We start from the raw sequence: 21,217 nt of genomic DNA, 5'->3' as shown, positions 1-21,217 counted from the left end.
GAACCAGTACACATCAGCCAAGTCATGCAATGAGGTGTTTCAAACAGCAGTGAAACAAAATGAACATATTTTCAGTTTCACCAGTAATAATTTGTGGAAATGCCTTGCTGGATTATCTATGTTTTCATTGTCTTCACACACACTCGTACTATCGTTTAGAATCCATCTGGAAATGTTTAGAATAGCAGCGATTCTAGATGGGAATAGTATCACAATGTAAAGTTTTACAGTTATTTTTTTCAATCCACCACCAGTGAAATCTGTCACACGAGTCAGCGCTGGAGACTTATTGGGCAAATAATCAAATGCAGATTTGTAAAAAGTTACATCTTTGTCATTGAACTGGTTGAAAAAAGGCATCAGCTGGACAGGGGTTACAATTTTCACTGGTGCAGAGATTCTGCTTTTTGTGCAGTAGCATTTCAAAAATCCGGATGTCAGAAATACAGACCATCTGAGAATCTGGACTTTATGAAATCACAAACATTAAAAAATTTAATGGGCTTTTTTTGTGCATGCAAGCATGGCACAGATGCACAGCGGCATTTTTATTTTTATTTAAAATTGCTGGATTTGATAAATGAAGTGTGCTGTATTTGTTAATGAATAAACTATCAAATTTTACCTGTTCATCTCTTTATTCTTTCTTTATTCTCTTGTCCCAGAATCCAGTTCTGCTATATGCTTTAATTTGTTCCACTATAAAATTGTGGTGTTTCCTTGGCACTGTAACAGGATTCTCTTCAAAGGCAAGCTTATTCAAGTTTGAAAAATGTGAGGAAATAGTTTGGAGCAAAAAATAATGGCAATTCAATCACAGAGTTGTAGATATGTTTCTTTCATGAGTTTTTTTAAACTAATCAACATGCCAATGTTATTTTGAGGATCCCCTATGGAGTTTGGATGCTGCATTAGTGAATTTAAGAAAGAGCATCATAAATGGGAAAACTTGTGAAACTACACTATTTTGATTATATGTGGGGACCACAAAAGCAGAGTTGTAATTCGAGAGTTGGAGCTACAATCAGACTTTTTCAAGCACAAGTCAAATTATGTTAGACAGAAGGAAATAGTCTAAAGACTTTGTTTTTTGTGTCAGGTCCAATAGAGTTTTGAATGTTCTCTTGGTAGTTTACTGAAACACCTGACTATTATTTTAAACTGGGACATGCATTTACTCAGAAAGAAAGCTTATAAATGGTCATGTTAGCTCACTAATGAATCCAGGACTTAAATATCCAAAGGAGGAGGAAAAATTCAATATATTCTTCCCTGGAGTGAAATTAGGAGATGAATCAAACATTGAGCAGGTAGGGAACTATTAGATATAAAGAGAAAAATTAGATTAGCATTTCGAGTCAATTATATTTCATCAGAATTTTGAGAAATTGGAGTTAATGTTTTGGCTTTTCTTTCCCAGAAGATTGGTTGTTTCAGCTGGTATGAATAAATTGCAGCCTTTCCAAGTTTAGTTACCCTAACTTCAGTAAATTCAAAGTACAAAAAATTAGCTTTATAGAAGGGGTCCTGGAGAGGAGAATAGCAGTGCTGGAAGCAGAAGCTAAGTGTTCCAATCCAAATTGATGCTCATTTATTTTTAAAGATGATGATCTATTATTGTATCATAGATATCATGTTATGTAACCATTTTGTGTGCTACAATGTAGAATTGTAAATAAAACCATGGCTCTAATGACTGAAGCAATCACATTTTGTAAAACTAAAATTGTAGACCATATTCTTAACTGCAAAGCATAAAAACAACTTCTGAAATGATAAAATAAGTAAAACAATTAATTTTTTTAAAGTCTAAGCTAAATAAAACTCCCCCACAGGCATTCCGTTCAAAAAAAAATGGGATTCCTGTTATCGTGCAAAATATTATAGTGTTTTTCAGTCAGATTCTCCAGTAAAAGTACTGGTGAATTACCACAACTTCATAGATGCAAGATTGCAAGATTCCTAACAATAGATGCACTCTAGATAAAATAGCCTGAACAAGTCAAATCAGGATTTCAAGGGATTGAAGTGGGACATGAGCAATGAGTGTCAGAGATTAGTTATATTTCATTGAACATAATACCATGACAGTGTTTGTCATAAATCTGTGTACTAACTTATTTGAACACTTGCAACAATATCTAGATTATTCACTGATAATTGGGAAGCAATTAATCTAAATATAGTTGCATCTCAAAAATAATAACTAACAGAAGCATGGGATTCTGTAAATTAAATATGTTGTGATTTATATTGCTTGATTGAAAAGCAAATACTATTGATTGTAACCAATCCCTATATTTTATGTTTTCTGGGGATTCTGAAATATTTCAGAAAGACAAAAAGGCTAGTAGAATAGGAAAATTTGTAATTGCTCAGGAATGTACTTACTGGAACTTCGAATGAGGGTCCTGTTTCTGTAGTTAACCTTTGAGACTATTTGTTTGAAAGACTGATTCCATTATGCCTGTGTTTGCATGGTTATAGACAACACAGTTGTATAAGTGGGGCCATTTGTGGTGTAAGTGGTACAGCATTAGGTTTCCTATTTCTTGAAGTATCCTAAAGTCTGTTTCACTTTCAAGTCCTGTGTACTCATGGAAGAATCTTCACCATTATGATTTGTGATGCACTGAATTTTTGTCTTCAAATGGGTGTAATTCTTGCTGTACATACTGAAGTTCAGGTAAACTTAAAACAAAAACTTTTAAGTAGAAAGCAATTTTTTAATATAACTTTGGATGTAAAATTCTGCAATGAGATAAATAATTCATTTGCAAAAGGAGTGATCAGTCCACTGCTGAAGTATTTTATTCAATTTTGTATTTCCCATTCTGGAAAGGGATTTAAAGCCAACAAAGCTCATATAATTTAATCAAAATTGAATTGTTTTAAGTTTATTGTCACATGTACCATGGAGCAGTGAGAAAGTTTGTTTTATGAGCAGTCCAGCGAGACATCCAAGTACAGAACTAATGTGAGATTCAGTGAGGCATATGATAACAGGAAAGATCTGTCTTCAAAGCACATCATGATGGTGCATGTCAAGTCATTGGCCAGTTGACATTTAGGCTCATCAAAATTGCAGAATATAGAGAAAATCACAATTAAAACCATACAAAGGCATCATATTTAAGAGTCGAATAACAGCAGGAAGTAAACTGTCTTTGAGTCTAGACATGAGCAATAGAAATGGCAGAACATAGACAATGTGGAACCAGCAAAGATGATGTCTAAGAAAGATTTGAAAAATTAGAAAAACTTCTCTGGGATGAAGAGAAAGTGAAAAGAAAATAGAGAGAGACTAGGATGTCTAAAGATATGCATAGCGTAAAACTGCCTTTAAGCTTACCAAGTATGTTCTGACCACAAAGTATCTATCTATACAAATTGCACATCAGCAGATAGATCTTAACCTACAGTGTCTTGATGACATGCTTCCTAAATGATGTGAAAGTACCTGCCATAATTACTTTTTTCAGGCAAATTAATTTGGAATTTTTCAAGCAAAAATATTGTTCAGGCATCATGAATAGGCATGGCTTCTTTGCTCAGTCACTATGGTTCTATTTTCATTCTGAACATATGTTCTCCAATAAAAAAGAGCCTCTGGGGTTTTCCCGTCTTTTTACAACCAAAGTCTCAATCCCTGGCACCTTAAAGAAGCTCTTCAATCCCTGACCATGCCCATCTTCTGCAAAGTACTGTATATTGTCTAAAACAAGAACCAATGTTTTATAAAGTTGAACTTCCTGCTCTTCTGTGGTTTGGCTTATGAAGCCAGTATCCCAGTTGCCTTCCTAATACCTTATCTATTTATGCTGCCACTTTCAAAAATCCTTGGACTTGTCAAGCGTAGGACACACTGAAGTTGCCCTTTCCTCAAAATTTCCTTTGGGCCCTACCCTCATTAAACCTCACATTCGGCTTACTTCACATTTCCATTTTCTATTTGTCTTCTTATCAACATCAGAATTTTTTTATTCACATCCAAATTATTAACATATCACAATCAACAAGGGTAACACTGCAAATTACCAGCTCCTAGTGAATCAAAGCAAATCAAAGTACTGGGTATTTAATTTTTAGCATTTATAAGATAGTTAAATGTGATTATTTAAAATACACTTTCACATTAATCTTGGGTGTGCAAATATACCCAAAATATTTGATTACATAATGAGCTGTATACAACAACATTCAATAAGATTTCAAACTTGGAAAATTACTGAAATAGTGTATGATTTTTTAAAAAACTGATCAATGCCTCCTCTGTGGCAATGTCTTCGATGCAGTGTTTCTATTGCTATATATGTATTAAGACATTATCGGCCAAGTGCTACTTCAAAATGCATTGTTTGGAATTTGAAAATAATGTGGAACACTCTTTAAATAGATTAGGAATTCTTTTCCATTTCAAGTTACTTGTATTGAATGTATTGTATTTATGTTTTCTGCACATTTTTAAACATTATTTAGATGTTCTCCAAGTTCTTGCTACTCATTTCCTCTCCCACTAACTGAAAAGGTACTCAAAATATTTTGATATTTTTTCATGATGAATTGTTATATTATCCTAAATATGGAGAAGAGACAGTTGATCTCAGTTCAAAATCTCTTTTTCCAACATTTGTATCTGTTTTACCTCATTAGTACTTAAGAAAGTTCCCTTGTTCTTGACATAATCTTTGAAGCTATAAGTTGAGATAAATTTATTTGGGTCATTCATGTCAATTTATCTAGGGTGCTGTCGTGAAGCATTATTTAGAAATGAGTGCCATGTGGTGTGATGGGCAGCTTGCTAAAAGCTAATTGACTCTGATCTCTGTTAATTAGTACAAATAAATGTTATTATGCGGCTTTCAAGGGATCATCTGTAATAGATGAAAGCAGGGGTTTTACTCAGTGTCAAGGCTTAGCTGGTAATTATCAAGTCTTGTGACCCAGGATCAGGAAGGTCTACCAGTAAGGTGGCCTGCTGATGGAGGCTTTGTCTACTTTGTGCCGTGGCCTATTTAAATTAACATTTTGTGCTATAGACAAGTTAATTCAATTCTAGTTAAAATCTGCAAGTAAAACTATGTAACATGATTTTTTTAAATATGAAATTTGAATGTTTTGCAGGCAAATTTGTACAGAGCAGATTTTTGACCATTAACAATATGCATTTGGTTCTGGGGATTAAGTGCACTTTGAAGAGAATGAAAAGGCTACAAATATTAAGTAAATATTATTGAACTTAAACTGCTGAAATATTCAATTTATGACTGTGTGTAAGTCTAAAAATAAAAAAATGTGAATATTTGGGCTCATTCAGATACTTTAAAGTGGAGGGTCTTAGAAAGGAGATGAAGCACTTGGAGGAGTCTAAGGTTTCAGATTGTATGATTGTACATTTATTTCTATAGGACAAACATTCCATATTTACTCATGTAATCATCAGATGTTTTGGACTACTATTTTAGACCAAAAAAAGGGGGGGGGGGACTTTTACATAGGTCAACTTTTGACCTCAGTAAGTACCTACATCGTTCAAGGTGTTGGGATTTTCAGATGGCTGGCACCAGGTGGTAAGTCTGCGGTCGAGGCGTCAGGATCTCAGATGTGCAAGCAGCTGGGGTGAAGACCTATGGTCGGGAGTTCAGATGTGCAGTCAGCCAGGGTGTCGGGATTTCAGATGGGTGGGTGGCCGGGAGTTCAGATGTTTGGGCGGCCAGAGTGAGGGCCCATGGTCAGGAGTTCAGATGCACAGGCAGCCATGGTGAGGACCAGCAGATGGGAGCTTGGATGGATGTGTGGCTGGGTTGAGAATCTGCAGTCAGGGGCTCAGCTGTGTGGGTGGTTGGGGCCAAAAAACAGACGGGTCAACTTTTACGCGGGTCGTGCAAAAACATTCAATTTTTGGGCCAAAAAAGGTGGGGCGTGGGTTGACTATTATACAGTATTGCCGAGTACATGTGTGTATACAGTAGTCAAAATGAAATTTGTGCTGCCTGTGACAGGTAACTTGAAAGTTAATTTTGGTTCCTTAATTTCATGCACTTGAAACAGACATTTTTTGCAGAAAGTAAACTCTAAATTTTAAAATTGTGAGATTTTGAATCTTCAATAGTTAATTACACTTGAATTGGATTATATTTCTATGTAGGCAACATAAATATTTCTGGCTTGCTTACAAAATATTCAAGATTTAATCTTTACAGTTCATATATCTGTAATATTTGACCAGGGCCTTACTTGTTAGAAAAGTTAATGATTATATTTAATCAAACTATGAAAAGGCAGTTACATTTTTGTTTTGTCCCGTGCTCTGAAATAATGTCTGCGCATATTGAGCAATGCTAAAGAGGATCACAAAGAAATATGCATCTTTTCTTTAGTATAATAGCATTCTCAAGATCAATGAGTTATCTGTTTTTATTTTAGTTCCCCTATTATATTTACTTAAAATAAAGAAAAGGCTGAGTTGCTAGTGCAAAAACGACCACTTAAAAAGTTGATAATATATAAAACTCATTACTTGTCTGTATGGAGTGCTAGACATTGCTTTAGGCTGGAAGAAATTACATTGTCATCAGAGGGTGTGCTTACCAATTAAGCATTTGATTTCCTTTTGTCACATATTTGAAGTTGATCCAGAACCACAAGAAAAATAATCCACCTCAAGAACATACATGCAAATGGGAAGATTTGTGGAACTGTCTGGACCTACACCCTTTTAACGCTATGGGGCAGTTTAAGTTGTCTGCCACAACTGACTTCAGAAAGACTTGGGGAAAAGTAAGTTGGATAATAGAAGTAAGTCCAGCCACAGGCATCTTTGAAGATTGTGTTATTATTACCTGTGCACTATCTTGCCATACTGACATTTTCATATTTAATAATAAAAATCCAAAAATAAACATGTCAAAAATTCTACTGAATGGGATTGTGCTTCGACAGTACTTGTGACATTTTGTCAGGAGTTGCATCTTCCTAAAATGGGATGTATATTATATATTTTATGGATTTATCTTATTTTTTTAAATAAATTTGAGGTTTTCCAAAGAGTCGTGTAAAGGGGAAAAGATTTTTGAGATTGTGAACAAATTCCAGTGGGACTATGATTGTATAATATTCTTCAGGATCAGATTTGGATGGTTTGCATAATAAGTTAAAGTGGGAACTAAAATGCCAAAACCACATTTCAGTGGGTGAAGAACACAACATTTAATAATGGGGGAAAATTGGATTGTGATACACATATTTGACTGTTATAATATTGGAAATAAGATATTTTAGGATAAAGATGGCATTTGCTGAATACATAAGCATTGTGTCAAACTAATATAGATGAGGAATGCACTTGGGCAGACAAGTCAAGTCCCATCTAGCATTTATTATTCTATACAAAGAAACATAATTTGTCTATTTCTTCTGCCAAATCTGCATGTTTCTTTGAAGTACTAGTGCTTTTATCTTTCCAAATGAAATTTGGGCTCTCTTTCCTGAAATAAATTTACATTGGTCTGCAAATTGTTTCAGGCCTGCATGGGACTCAGCTAAGCCTGCTTTTTGGTTGGCTACATGGAGCAATCCATGCTACAAGCTTACACAGGCAAGGCACCTCAACTCTTCCTCCGCTACCTCAACAACTACTTTTGTGCTGCTTCATGCATCCATAATGAGCTCATTGACTTTATCCACTTTGCTGCCAACTTCCACACTGACTTCAAATTCACTTGTTTCATCTCCACGAAACTGTCCCTTTTGTTGATCTCCCTGTCTCCATTTCGGGAGACGTATTCTCGACAGATCTCTTCTACAAACCCACCAACTCTCAACTACCTTGACTACATCTCTTCACAACCTTTAAGAATTCCATTCCTTTCTCTCAATGCCTCTGTCTCCATTGCATCTGCTCCCAGGGCATGGTCTTCCATATCAGATCATCAGGGATGTCCTCCTTCTTCAAACAATGTGACTTCTCCTCTACCACCATCAATTCTGCCCTCACCCACATCATCTCCATTTCCCATGCATTTGCCCCCTTCACTCCCATGCACAACAAAAACAGGATTCCCTTTGTGCTCACCTACCACCCTACCAGCCTCCTCATCCAACATATCATTTTCCGCCACCTACTACATGATCCCACCACCAGACGCATCTTCCCTGCTCCTCCACTCAGCCTTCCACAGGGACCGCCACAAACAGTCCTTCCAAGTGAAGCAATACTTCACTGTAGGGGTCATCTACTGCATCCAGTGCTCTCATTGTGGTCAGAGTGACAGGACACAGACTGGGAGATTGCTTCATTGAGTACCTCGGCTCTGTCCACTGCAATAGCTGGGATCTCCCAGTGGCCATCAGATTCCCAAATGAACAATGAACCACAGACTTTGCCTTAATTTGTCTTATTCTTTTTCTTACATTTTTTATATTTATTTTGTAAGGTGTTTATGTAAATGTTTGCACTGTGATGTTGCTGCAAAACAACAAATGTGACATGTTCATGACAATAAATTCTGATTCTGATTTAAAGTGGAAAAGGAGGAATGTGCCAGGACCTGTTATGTCTAACATGTTACTGAAAAATGTGTTCCATTTTGGAGTGAAATTGGTGCGAGTCAGTCAGAAAATTGCAGATTTGTCTTTACCTGGAAATTAGCATTGTAATTAAAAACTAATGTCTTCATTGTAATGTCCTGAAAGTACAAAACAGCAACCCTGATTATGTATCATTGAAATTGCTACTATGCATCTTCTTTCATTCTGGTGATCATGTCAGGCAGTTGAATATTATTGATGTTTCTGGTTTCTGAGCATCCGATTCTCATACAACTTTCAATTTGGTCTTCAGAATACCTATTTATTGTGAAATATTAAACTCATCCTTGTAGTCACCTGCTGATCATGACCCAAATTTTGTTAATGGAATAACCTTGAGAAAATTATGCTCAAGGTTTTTAGTGAATTATTATTATTAACAAGTAAGAATGCTCATCACCAGGACAGGTCTAATAGTCTCTGAAGTTTTCACAGAGAGTACATTCTGTGCCTTGGCTAATGTTTTCTAAATACAACTTTGTCAGGCTGTACTTTAACTTTAAACACCATTCCACAAATATTTTGAGGGTGATTTCTGCAAGGTCTTCTGGACTCGGTGTGTCTCTTCACAACATCCTAATCATGTTCTGATATGTTAACTTGCAACAAATCCAATTCACTCATTATCTCTTTGTTTCCTGTTTCCAGGTTAATGCCTTTATTTTAAAATGTTATCCATCTTGGTTTCAAATGTTTCATTGATCTAGTTCACTCATTAAACTCTGTAACCCGCTTTGGTCTTCACCTGTCTGAAATTTTGCTCCCTTTTTCTTTCTCCATATTGATCAAGGCATGACAATTTGTCCTAACGAGCAAGTCTTGCTAAAAATTTTTGAATTGTGGGACATTCTTCCACAATAATGAGGCTATCAGTTGACAAACTGTTCTCAGTAAACAAGACTTGAATGGGAAGTTATTTTTCCAATTTAATGCTTTATCTTCAAAAATAGAATTATGTTTTGAGGAAATGGAAGCAGTTATTGCAGGTAGACATTATTATGATTTTAGGAAACTATTAAAAACTTATTGGAGGGTGGTTGTGCCAAATACTGTGAAATAATTGCAAAGATTTGTTTGTGTATATTGAAACTAGTCAATATTTAAAATTTCACCTTGACCAATTCTTTCATTCAAATTTTCAAAAATATTTGTGTGCGTGCGTGAAAGAGCAAAAACAGATGTTTGTAATTTAATTTCTCCATGATTACGATTGTATCTATGTATGTGAATTTAACAGGTGGTGTGCATGGGCATTCAGTCATTGATGTTAATGAGATAGAGTTGAAGGATCTGATGAGCATTATACAGACATTCGAAATGTGGATTAAGGAATGTAAATATATTAGTGGATACTTTTGTAATTGTACCAAGCCATGGATTAACTTCAACGGATCATGGCAAACACAGTTGAAGCATTGGGAATCTAAATTATTTTACGGGTCCCTCATGTTGCTTGCTATTTATATTTGATGTTTTACCATGTTGTACTACCTCAAAAATTATTTATCCTTAGTTAATGTGAAATTTTGTCTGAGCCATGAGCCCCTTTCACACTTTCAAATGATCCTAGGAATTAACCACCATTTGGCCTTTAAAGTGTCTAGTGCGAAAGCAAAATCAGCTCAACGCCAGAGTCAAATGACGTCATCTCACGCCAGGGATTGACGGCCTCGACCCCTAGTACAATCCCCGGTGTCTGTAGGCACCAGCGTTGCAATCAGGCAAGTGTAAATCAGGTAAGTGCATTGTGGGATTGAAATGACCCAAATTTTTGCAAGAGTTCAGGAACATGAAGGAAGTAAAGATTAAAATGAAGGTAAAAACTTTGCCATGGGAAAGTCGCAGTGGGGGAGAGAGAGAGGAAACAAATAGCAATAGCGGACAATTTATAAACAGTGTGGGGAAAATTGGTACAGGGTAGTGCTATAGGGCACAATTTATAAAGACCATGGGAAAAAAGCACTGGTGGACCTGACCTCCCAGAATGCCAAGTGGCAGAGAAACTCCGGCATGCAGCTGGGCATACAGGTCTGCCATCACTTTCTCCCATGGTATTTATAAATAGTACGCGATTGTGTTATAACTGTCCCACACTGTTTAAATGGTACGAATAGTGCTACAACTGTCCCGCACTGTTTAAATGGTACGCAATAGTGCTACAACTCTCCCGCGCTGTTAACATGGTACACGATAGTGCTACAACTGTCCCACGCTGTTGAAATTGCACGCGATAGTGCTACAATTCTCCCACACTGTTTAAATTGCACGCGATAGTGCTACAACTGTCCCACACTGTTTAAATTGCACGCGATAGTGCTACAACCGTCTCACACTGATAAAATTGTGCGCGATAGTGCTACATCTGTCTCAAGCTGTTAAAATGATACGCGATAGTGCTACAGTTGTCCAGCACTTTTTAAATTGCGCGCAATAGTGCTACAACTGTCCCACACTGTTAAAATGGTACGCGATAGTGCTACAACTGTCCCGCACTGTTAAAATGGTACGCGATAGTGATACAACTGTCCCACACTGTTAAAATGGTACGCGATAGTGCTACAACTGTCCCGCACTGTTAAAATGGTACGCGATAGTGCTACAACTGTCCCACACTGTTAAAATGGTACGCGATAGTGCTACAACTGTCCCACACTGTTAAAATGGTACGCGATAGTGCTACAACTGTCCCGCACTGTTAAAATGGTACGCGATAGTGCTACAACTGTCCCGCACTGTTAAAATGGTACGCGATAGTGCTACAACTGTCCCGCACTGTTAAAATGGTACGCGATAGTGCTACAACTGTCCCACACTGTTAAAATGGTACGCGATAGTGCTACAGTTGTCCAGCACTTTTTAAATTGCGCGCAATAGTGCTACAACTACCCCACACTGTTAAATGGTACGCGATAGTGCTACAACTGTCCCACACTGTTAAAATGGTACGCGATAGTGCTACAACTGTCCCACACTGTTAAAATGGTACGCGATAGTGCTACAACTGTCCTACACTGTTAAAATGGTACGCGATAGTGCTACAACTGTCCCACACTGTTAAAATGGTACGCGATAGTGCTACAACTGTCCCGCACTGTTAAAATGGTACGCGATAGTGCTACAACTGTCCCGCACTGTTAAAATGGTACGCGATAGTGCTACAACTGTCCCACACTGTTAAAATGGTACGCGATAGTGCTACAGTTGTCCAGCACTTTTTAAATTGCGCGCAATAGTGCTACAACTACCCCACACTGTTAAATGGTACGCGATAGTGCTACAACTGTCCCACACTGTTAAAATGGTACGCGATAGTGCTACAACTGTCCCACACTGTTAAAATGGTACGCGATAGTGCTACAACTGTCCCACACTGTTAAAATGGTACGCGATAGTGCTACAACTGTCCCACACTGTTAAAATGGTACGCGATAGTGCTACAACTGTCCCACACTGTTAAAATGGTACGCGATAGTGCTACAACTGTCCCACACTGTTAAAATGGTACGCGATAGTGCTACAACTGTCCCACACTGTTAAAATGGTACGCGATAGTGCTACAACTGTCCCGCAATGTTAAAATGGTACGCGATAGTGCTACAACTGTCCCGCACTGTTAAAATGCTACGCGATAGTGCTACAACTGTCCCGCACTGTTAAAATGGTACGCGATAGTGCTACAACTGTCCCACACTGTTAAAATGGTACGCGATAGTGCTACAACTGTCCCGCAATGTTAAAATGGTACGCGATAGTGCTACAACTGTCCCGCACTGTTAAAATGGTACGCGATAGTGCTACAACTGTCCCACACTGTTAAAATGGTACGCGATAGTGCTACAACTGTCCCACACTGTCAAAATGGTACGCGATAGTGCTACCAACTTTACCACCCTATTTAAAAATTGTCTGCTATTGCTATTTATTGCTAGCACTTTTCCACAGTCCCTTATAACAGTTTATGTTCTTGGCTTGGCTTCGCGGATGAAGATTTATGGAGGGGGTAAATGTCCACGTCAGCTGCAGGCTCGTTTGTGGCTGACAAGTCCGATGCGGGACAGGCAGACACGGTTGCAGCGGTTGCAGGGGAAAATTGGTTGGTTGGGGTTGGGCACAAAAGCAACGGCTTGAATGGCTCATACTGTGCTGTACATTAAGCTTAATTATGTTATAATTAGGCATGATTAATTTTGTTAATATATAAGATCATAATACATTGATCAGGATTTAGGGCAGATCCACCATCTTTCGATGTGTCATGACATCACCAGTAGAAGGTAGAACAGTCCTAACCCTGGGAATGGCTCCTTGCAGGTGTCAAAGTGTTCAGGTTCTGAGTTAGGAGTGGTCAAGTGTGAAAAGCCAAACCCCCGTTCCTATCCTGGGAGACTGAACAACCAATTTAGTGGGATGAAAGTGTGAAAGGCGCTATGAAGTGCCAAGAATTCAAGAATTTAAAACTAGTAAAAATGATAAATCCATTTTAGACAATATCAAGTACCTGTGTACAGTAAAATGCTTGTTATCTGGAATTCAAACAACTGGCAGCCTCAAGCAGCAGGTCTAAAAGTGGAAAATAAATATTTTTATGAAAATAAATAAGAATAAATAAAAATGTAAATAAAATTTTCAAATTGTAAGAGTAAATGTTGACTTAAGTAACGCAAACATTTGGTGAAGATGGGAGCAAATACTCAACCAGCAAAGTGTCTTGGTCATGCTTTGCTTGTTGCAGCTGTTTGAATAAAGTTATTCTGTATTTGAATAAAATGGTGTCGCTCAGGATGAAGAATTGGTTGATGCCATTGGGTTGACTCTTCAAATGTCTCCTTATCCCTGCTTAGTAAAAGTCTTTATTCTTATTAATATTATGTACATTAGGAAGCCTTTATTTGAAAACTTAGGAAGTAGGGTTAATTATCTTTAACGTTATTTGTCTTTCGGGCTGGTCTGTAGAGGGGGAGGAACCTGCAGATGCAGCAACGTTTAAACATTTTCAAAGAATGTGACTGCAAATAAAATAAAATGCTGTATAGTTCATATATTAATGCAAGTGAAATTTGTTCAGTGTAAGTACAGTATAATATTTTTATTTTTTAAACTGTTTATTCTAAATGCAGGCATTGTAAGTGTGTGTGTGTGTGTGTGTGTGAAGCAACCAGAAAACTTGCTTATCCAGCATCTACCAATCCCTGTAGGTGCTGGATACCAGGGGTGTTAGTGTATTTTCGAACATTGCATTAGTTTGTATGTTAATAAATTACCATTACAAGTTGTAACAGAATATTTAAATTCAGATTTATTATCAGAGTACATACATGACATCACATACAACCCTGAGATTCTTTTTTCCTGCAGGCGAGGCAGAATTTCCACTGCAGTGCCAAAAAAATGACTCAACGTACACATGTAAACAAATAAAGAAATTAACAAACTGACTGTGCACTACAGAGAAAAATAAATCAATGAAGTGCAAAAGTAAGAGTCCTTAAATAAGTCTTGATTGAGTTTGTTGTTGAGGAGTCTGATAGTGCAGGGGTTGAAGCTGTTCCTGAACCTAGTGGTGCACATCTTGTGGCACCTATACCTCTTTCATGATGGTGGCAGTGAGAAAGGAGCGTGTTCTGGGTGGTGTGGATCCTTGATTGCTGATGCTCTCCGACGGCTGTTTATCATGTAAATGTTCTCAATGGTGGGGAGGGTTTTACCTGTGATGTCCTGGGCTGTGTCCACTACTTATTGTAGGGCTTTTCTTTTGGGAACATGGTGTTCTATCCCAGACCGCCTGCCGGTCAGCACACTTTCCACCATACATCTGTAGAAATTTGCCAGGATTTTTCGATGCCATGCCAAACCTCTGCAATCTCCTGAGGAAGTAGAGGCGCTGACATGGTTTCTTCACGATGGCATTTGTGTGTTGTGTCCAGGAAAGATCCTCCAAGATCGTGACTCCCAAGAACTTAAATTTGCTCACCCTCTCCACCTCTGATTCCTTAATAATCACTGGATCATACACCTCTGTTTTTTTTCTTTCCAGAAGTCAACAATCAGCTCCATGATTTTGGTGACATTGAGTGCAAGGTTGTTGTTGGTGCACCATTCAACCATGTTTTCAATCTCCCTCCTGTAAGCTGACTCATTGCCCCTTTTATACAACCTACAAAAGGCAAATTTATAACCCTTTTTCCACAAAACAGCTTTAGCTGAATTAAATTTTTTTACAACGTTTAATCACAACTTGACTCAAATCAGCATAAAAAAAATACCCTGTTATTCTTAACAGGCAATGGACCATGATTACTCCTTGCATTCTGTACCACAAGTCTTAATATCAATTATCTGTCCTGATAATGCAAACATCAAATCAAAATAGAGCGTGGCGCTTGACCAGGAAGCAATTTCCTTCGTACTGCTCGATAGACTCTATCCAACTCCAGACCATTCAGGAAATACATTATTCACAAAACCTCAGGAATCCAATTCTGAAAAAACTGGACCTGGTTCAGACCTTCAAAATCTTCTGCAAGTCCAACTATCTTAACATTATTCCTCTGACTTTGATTCTCCAATTTTCTTCAACAAAACATTTTTCTGAATTTCCCAGCCAGTAAACAAATCTTCCATCTGTCCCATCCTTTCTTTGCACTGATCAACATCATATTTGCAGTCAATAAATTCTCCTTCAACCTTCTTAAATTTGTTCTTAACCTTAATCCACTGCTTTCAAACATTTTTCCACATCCATTTTAACAGAAGTTATTTCTCCCTTCATTTCAGCAAACTGATCCTTCATAATCCTTCCTTGTCTTATTTGTACAGCCAAATTTTCCACTTGTTTAGATAAATCAGCAGTTGAAGGTAAATTTGAATGGTGAGGAGCAGACTTAGACTTAGAAGTCTGCCTCACCATAGGCCTACCCTTGAATATAACTGTTTCCTCTTCCATCTGTTGTTGTTCCTCCTCCTCTTCCATTCCAGCGATGTCCTCTTCTTCCTCCGTTGATACGGAGGTTGCCTTAACCCGACTGCGGGTGCGGATGCCCTCAGCCCAGGATTGTTGGACCGAGGAAGATTGGGTTCGCCTGCAGCCTGGTCCATTTTGGATGTTGCACGCATGCATGAAGTTTCGTGCATGCGCAGTTGGTCCTCTTGCTCAGGAGTAAGTCGACGTCGAGCACCGGTGCCATCTTGCACAACAGTACGCGAAGTCGGCACCGGTGTTGTATGCACCTTACTGCTGGACTGGTGCTGCAGTCGGAATTGAAGGGGAATCGAGTCTGGAGACACCATTTGTGAGGTAGGCCGAGATTCATCCATTGCAATTAACTGTTTTTTGGTTGTTTTTTAGTTTTTCTCATAGTTGCTTGTAGAATGCTTCAACAATACAATCAGCAGTTTTTAAAGTAATTTTAAAACTTTTATACAGGTTTTTAAAAGTTCTGCCGGGGGAGGTGTTTCCCCACATCTTCTCCCTCCGCCATCATGCCACACCCCCACAACCTACTATCATGGTATCGTCAGTGAACTTGTAGATGGTATTGCTGTCATACAGAGTCACAGAGTTAGACGTGTAAAGTGAGTAGAGCAGGTGGCTAAGAATACAGCCCTGTAGTGCTCTGGTACTCATGGAGATTGTGGTGAATATATGTTAACAACTTGCATTTATAGATCACCTCTAATTTAATTGGGTCTAAAATGTAATTTAATATCAACCTTGAATAAGCTGGCACTGAAGGAGTACTTTTACGGAGATGAAAGTCTCAGCTGCCCAATTATAGTTCTGGCTAAAAGTAGTTTTGTACATTGTCTTGTCTTGGTGTTTGGTTACGAATGATCTTATTTTGTCTTTGTATCTCAGTCAACAAGGGCAAGTCAAATCAAAGGCCTTTTTTCCATTCTGCACTGCTCTAATTTTGAGAGATTTTTGGATTATGTTGGAGTTGAGAGTTATTGTAGGATTGAGTTGAGCTCAGTCATGATGTTTTCAAAAGGAGATGCTCCAGTTTCCTCTCACTCTTCAAATTTAAAATTAAATTTAAATTTAAACATGGAGGAATCTGTTTTCCAATTTGTTAGATGAAAGATATTCATGATTAAATGACCTTTGTTGAATTCATTTGAATTTTGTGCCATGATCTGTTATCAGGTTTACTTGAAGTTTCCATTGGTATTGTGGCCTTTTATTTTAAAACAAATTTCATTGCAATGATAACCAAGTTGGAACAGCATTTTATTAAAAAGTTCTGTAAGAATTAAATTCTTTAGTATACTTTACTAAGTCTAAGTATGAAGAATCATCCCAGAATCTCCATAGTTATATACTTTTAAGTAGTCACTTTTCTTAGTAGGAAACATTTTCATTGATCTTTTGTTTATTTTTAAAAGCCTCCTTCGTATTTCAATTTTGTTTTGAGTCATGAGAAAACAAGTCCTATGCATTACTTTGCCAGTAAACTGTAACTCGGGCTTCCTAATTCACTTTTCACCACCAAAATTGACAGGCAGGAAAAGACAAATTGACCAGTCAGGCTTGTTGAAAAATAATGAGGCTTCATAATTTGATGCCTCCCAACCACTCGTCACTATTTCAAAATGATATTCACCAAAATTTAACTTGCGTCACAATTAACATAGTGGTTAGCCACTTTTGCAGCACCAATGATCGGGACCAGGGTTTGAATTTTGTGCTGTCTGTAAGGAATTTGTCCGTTCTTCCCATGTCTGCAAGTTTTCCCCTAGGTGGTTCGGTTTCCTCCCACCTTTTGAAGTGTACCAGGGTTTGTAGGTTAATTGGGTGGCATGGGCTTGTGGGCTGAAATGGTCTGTTACTGTGCTGTACATATAAATTTAACATATAACATATAACAATTACAGCACGGAAACAGGCCATTAGGCCCTTCTAGTCCACACCGAACCAAACACTCCTCTCTAGTCCCACCTACCTGCACAATGACCATAACCCTCCACCTTCTTCTCATCCATATACCTGTCCAACATTTTCTTAAATAATAAAATTGACTCTGCCGCCACTATTTCTCCCGGAAGCTCATTCCACACCGCTACCACTCTCTGAGTAAAGAAGTTCCCCCTCATGTTACCTCTAAACCTCTGCCCCTTAACTCTTAACTCATGTCCTCTTGTTTCAATCTCTCCTACTCTTAACGGAAATAGTCTATCCACATCCACTCTGTCTAAATTTAAACTTAACGTTCTCATTTATATTCGCAATCACATTAATTCTAGCTATAAATGGATTTTTGCTGAGATCTTAATGCATCAACATTTGATCTCAACCATCTCCTTGAACTCATCTTGTGGAAGTGGAACAGATGGGGGGTGATTGAGCAATCAGTTGGACTAGAATCAGGCTGTGTAAATCACTGTATCTGCATTTTGTCTGAGCGTATGTGGTACAGAGCTTTGATGCATAAATAAAGTTATTTTAAAAATCAAAACCTATAGTCCACTTGAAAGTTTAATATTTTTTTAAACTTTAGAACTTTGGTTCTGTTGCAAACATGAATACTATACATCTTGAATCCTGGTGCATAATCAATTATCACCCAGTGCAACCAAAGAAACAAGGCCCTTTTAAACTGCGAAGCCGTGGTATTCCCGTAGACGTGACCCATCTTGGGAAACCGGCTTGCGTGTTCACACAGAGCACAAAAAATCTGGCTCTGTGAGTCCTTTCATGTTGCAAGTCAACTTCCCAAAGCAAATTAGGCGGGATGTGTATCACAGCAATGTCGCAACTGTGACATAAAGCATACGTGCCCGGAAGTGTCATTGCTGCTCACTCAAAATGGTGGTGGAATAACAGTTGCGTTGATAGCTTTGTATATTCTGAGCTGTCTTCGAACTTAGTCCAAGTTGTAATTGAAATTATTAAGCAAGTGATGTCGCATTCGTTAGAAGAACGTCTTTGTATAATCAGAAATGCGTACAAGGACAGTTTGAGGAGAACCAGAGAGCAGTATGAGGCTGAAAGCTGTGCGGACGTTACTCGCCGTAAAATGCATCGTTTGATTTTTCTGAGTCAATTTGTGTTAGTATCTGATAGAAGAATATGGAGGAGAGAGGGGCTATAGGGGCCCGTGTTCTGGGATAATGTCCTCAACAGCTTTGCAAATGAGTGGAGGTGTCATATTCATATGTCTCGGGACACTTTTGTCTTTGTATTTGGACTCATTGAGCCTCAGCTAACGTGCAAGAGAATAAACTGGCGACAGTCTTAGACTCGCTGTAGCTTTGTGGTCGTATGCAACCCCATATGAATATCAATCCATCAGTTGAATTTTTGGTATCATTCTCTCCACAATGTTTGTGTTGGTATGCCAGGTTACTAAAGCATTAAGGAGGGCCCTTTCTAAATGTTTTGTTGAATTGCCAAGTGGTGCATGTCTTCAGGAGAAAATTGACGAATTTGCAGAAAGGGGGTATCTAATGTGTGCTGGTGCCATCAATGGCACATATATTTCCATTTTGGCCCCCATGAAGACGCACAAGCATACAACAATCGGAAAGGGTATATTCGATTGTTCTACAAGCTCTGATTGACCACAACTGCTGGTAAGAAACTTTGCCTTAGTTACTATCATCTGTATTTATCAGTGAAAGTGTAAGCTGCTGCATATGCCAATCTAAACATTAATTCCTTTTATTTTCCAGCTTCACAGATATGTATGTGGGTTGGCCAGGATGCACGCATGATGTTCGAGTATTAGCCAATTCAACCATCTACAAAAAGGCAGAAGATCAGGACGAATACCTCTTTCCACGTGAAGTAAGTTAACATACCCCTTAACACTGTGTTTGTGGATCACATAGTACATCATGTTTTGTGGTCATTTGTAACAATGTAGTGTGTAATAACAATGAAACATTTAAATGTTAAAGTTAAGGGGAGGATGATTGACTCTACCTCAAAGGAGACTTATGACAAGTTCAAGGATATGTTTCTATTCTGTTATTGCATAGTGGTCACTAGAAAACTTTAGTGAACTGATTGTGGCATAAATTTTCCTGAATGTATATTTCTATCCTCACAGAAGTCCAGAAATGTTAACGGAGTCTAAATCGCCATGCATCTGTTAGGAGACCCAGCTTGCCCCCTCAAGAAATGGTTGATGAAGGGATTCACTCACCACCATGCATTCGATCAACAGCAGCAAAAATTTAACCACCATTTGAGTTCGGCAAGGATCAAGGTAGAAAATGCTTTAGGATGTCTTAAATGAGGGTGGAGGTGCCAAGCCAAGCGACTTGATGTTTCTACCACTTTTGCATCTGACGTTGTTGCTGCCTGCTGTGTTCTACACAATATATGTGAGCTTAACAAGGAGCTCTTCTTGTCTAAGTGGAACATTGACCAACCTGATCTCCCTGAACTTGAATGAGATCCCTATCAGGATGCACAAGCATACAGTCATCAGACTATCCGTGAGGCTATTATGTCCATTCTAAACTAATTCTGAAAAGTGATTATGCATATTGTGTGAACAAAACTGATGAGGCTGACAAATGTAATCTTTTAGTAAACTGCAATATCAATAAAGAGTTCAAATATAACTGGAATTACTATTTACAAATGTGCAATGTAAGGGGACACCTTTTAGGATATTAATTGGTGTTAAGGCGCAAATTACAGTGCAACAATTGCTTCACTCAAGCAAATGGCGGTAAGAGGAGGATGAGGAACTAGAGGACTCGTATGCCTCACCCATCTGGATGATGATGTTGTCTTTTTGGGAGGGGAATAGAAATGGTGTCTGTGGGATGGAGATGCGCTGAACTGAGGTGGGGGGTTTCGTGCTGTGTAGAGGGAGAGAGGCATTGTTGCACAAGTGAAGCCATCATGGTAATCAGGCCACGCAGAAGTGAGGCATGACCACTTATCTACTGAATTCCCTGCAGCACATTTGCAAAAGTTCTGATGTGCTGTCCATGCCACACTCTCCACCTGTATAACATCTCCCCGAATCCTCATGTTCCCTCTGCGCTTCCACACAACCCCATTCCCTTTCTACCTCATCAGTGCCTATGGAAAGTATCAACTCTTTTAACTCCTTGACGATGAGCTGAACCTTTGGAGGTTTAGGCTTTTTTTTGTCTCCACTGCTGTTAGCTTCCTAGAGAACAAAAACACAAGCAACCGTTAACAAGACAGTTCATTATAAAGTCACAAGAGTATGGTGGTAATCACAAACAAAATTTATTTTTACCTGGCTAAATGTGAGGCTTATCTTGATCATTTCTGGTGGTCCTGGCATCAGTTTCCAGGGTGCTTACATTTCCTTTGACATCAACTCTGCTGCTGGCAGCGGGAGATGAAGCATGGTGGTTGTAGGAGAAGCTGGATCCTCCATCATACTGTGCAGACTTGTAGGGTTTTCAGAGCGGCTGGTCCCCCATTTTGAGTGGCACAGGTCCAAATAGGGCCACTCCAGATGTCCTCTGCCACTCCTGTCGTTGTGATCGACGACCTAATGATACCTATTGCGGAGGCTTTTCAGTTTCATGATGACTTGAGCCTTGCTCCTCTCAAAACCCTGCTCCCTTAGCTAGTCTCTCAAAAAATCGGGCCATTTTTTACTGTACCCATCATCTGCTGATTAATCTCATCCTGAGC

At 38.5% G+C, this 21,217-nt stretch overlaps 1 protein-coding gene and 1 long non-coding RNA gene across 5 annotated transcripts in view; one reads left to right on the top strand and one right to left on the bottom strand.

Annotated features, from left to right (window-relative positions):
* LOC138757281 (ADP-ribosylation factor-like protein 15) overlaps window positions 1-21,217 on the top strand; it is a 359,572-nt gene that overhangs the window by 257,602 nt on the left and 80,753 nt on the right. Inside the window, exon 5 of one of the 2 annotated variants that reach the window (XM_069924338.1) lies at window positions 6,631-6,780. The exons of the other annotated variant lie outside the window; for it this stretch is intronic. Within the exon in view, the coding sequence (XP_069780439.1) occupies window positions 6,631-6,780 (150 nt within the window). The remainder of the gene's footprint in view (window positions 1-6,630; window positions 6,781-21,217) is intronic. 2 annotated transcript variants of the gene reach the window in all.
* LOC138757284 (uncharacterized) overlaps window positions 1-21,217 on the bottom strand; it is a 49,388-nt gene that overhangs the window by 5,755 nt on the left and 22,416 nt on the right. The gene's annotated exons all lie outside the window — the stretch shown is intronic.

Source organism: Narcine bancroftii, chromosome 3 (genome assembly GCF_036971445.1).
Source record: "Narcine bancroftii isolate sNarBan1 chromosome 3, sNarBan1.hap1, whole genome shotgun sequence".
Taxonomy (NCBI): domain Eukaryota; kingdom Metazoa; phylum Chordata; class Chondrichthyes; order Torpediniformes; family Narcinidae; genus Narcine; species Narcine bancroftii.
This window is presented reverse-complemented; position numbering and strand designations above follow the sequence as displayed.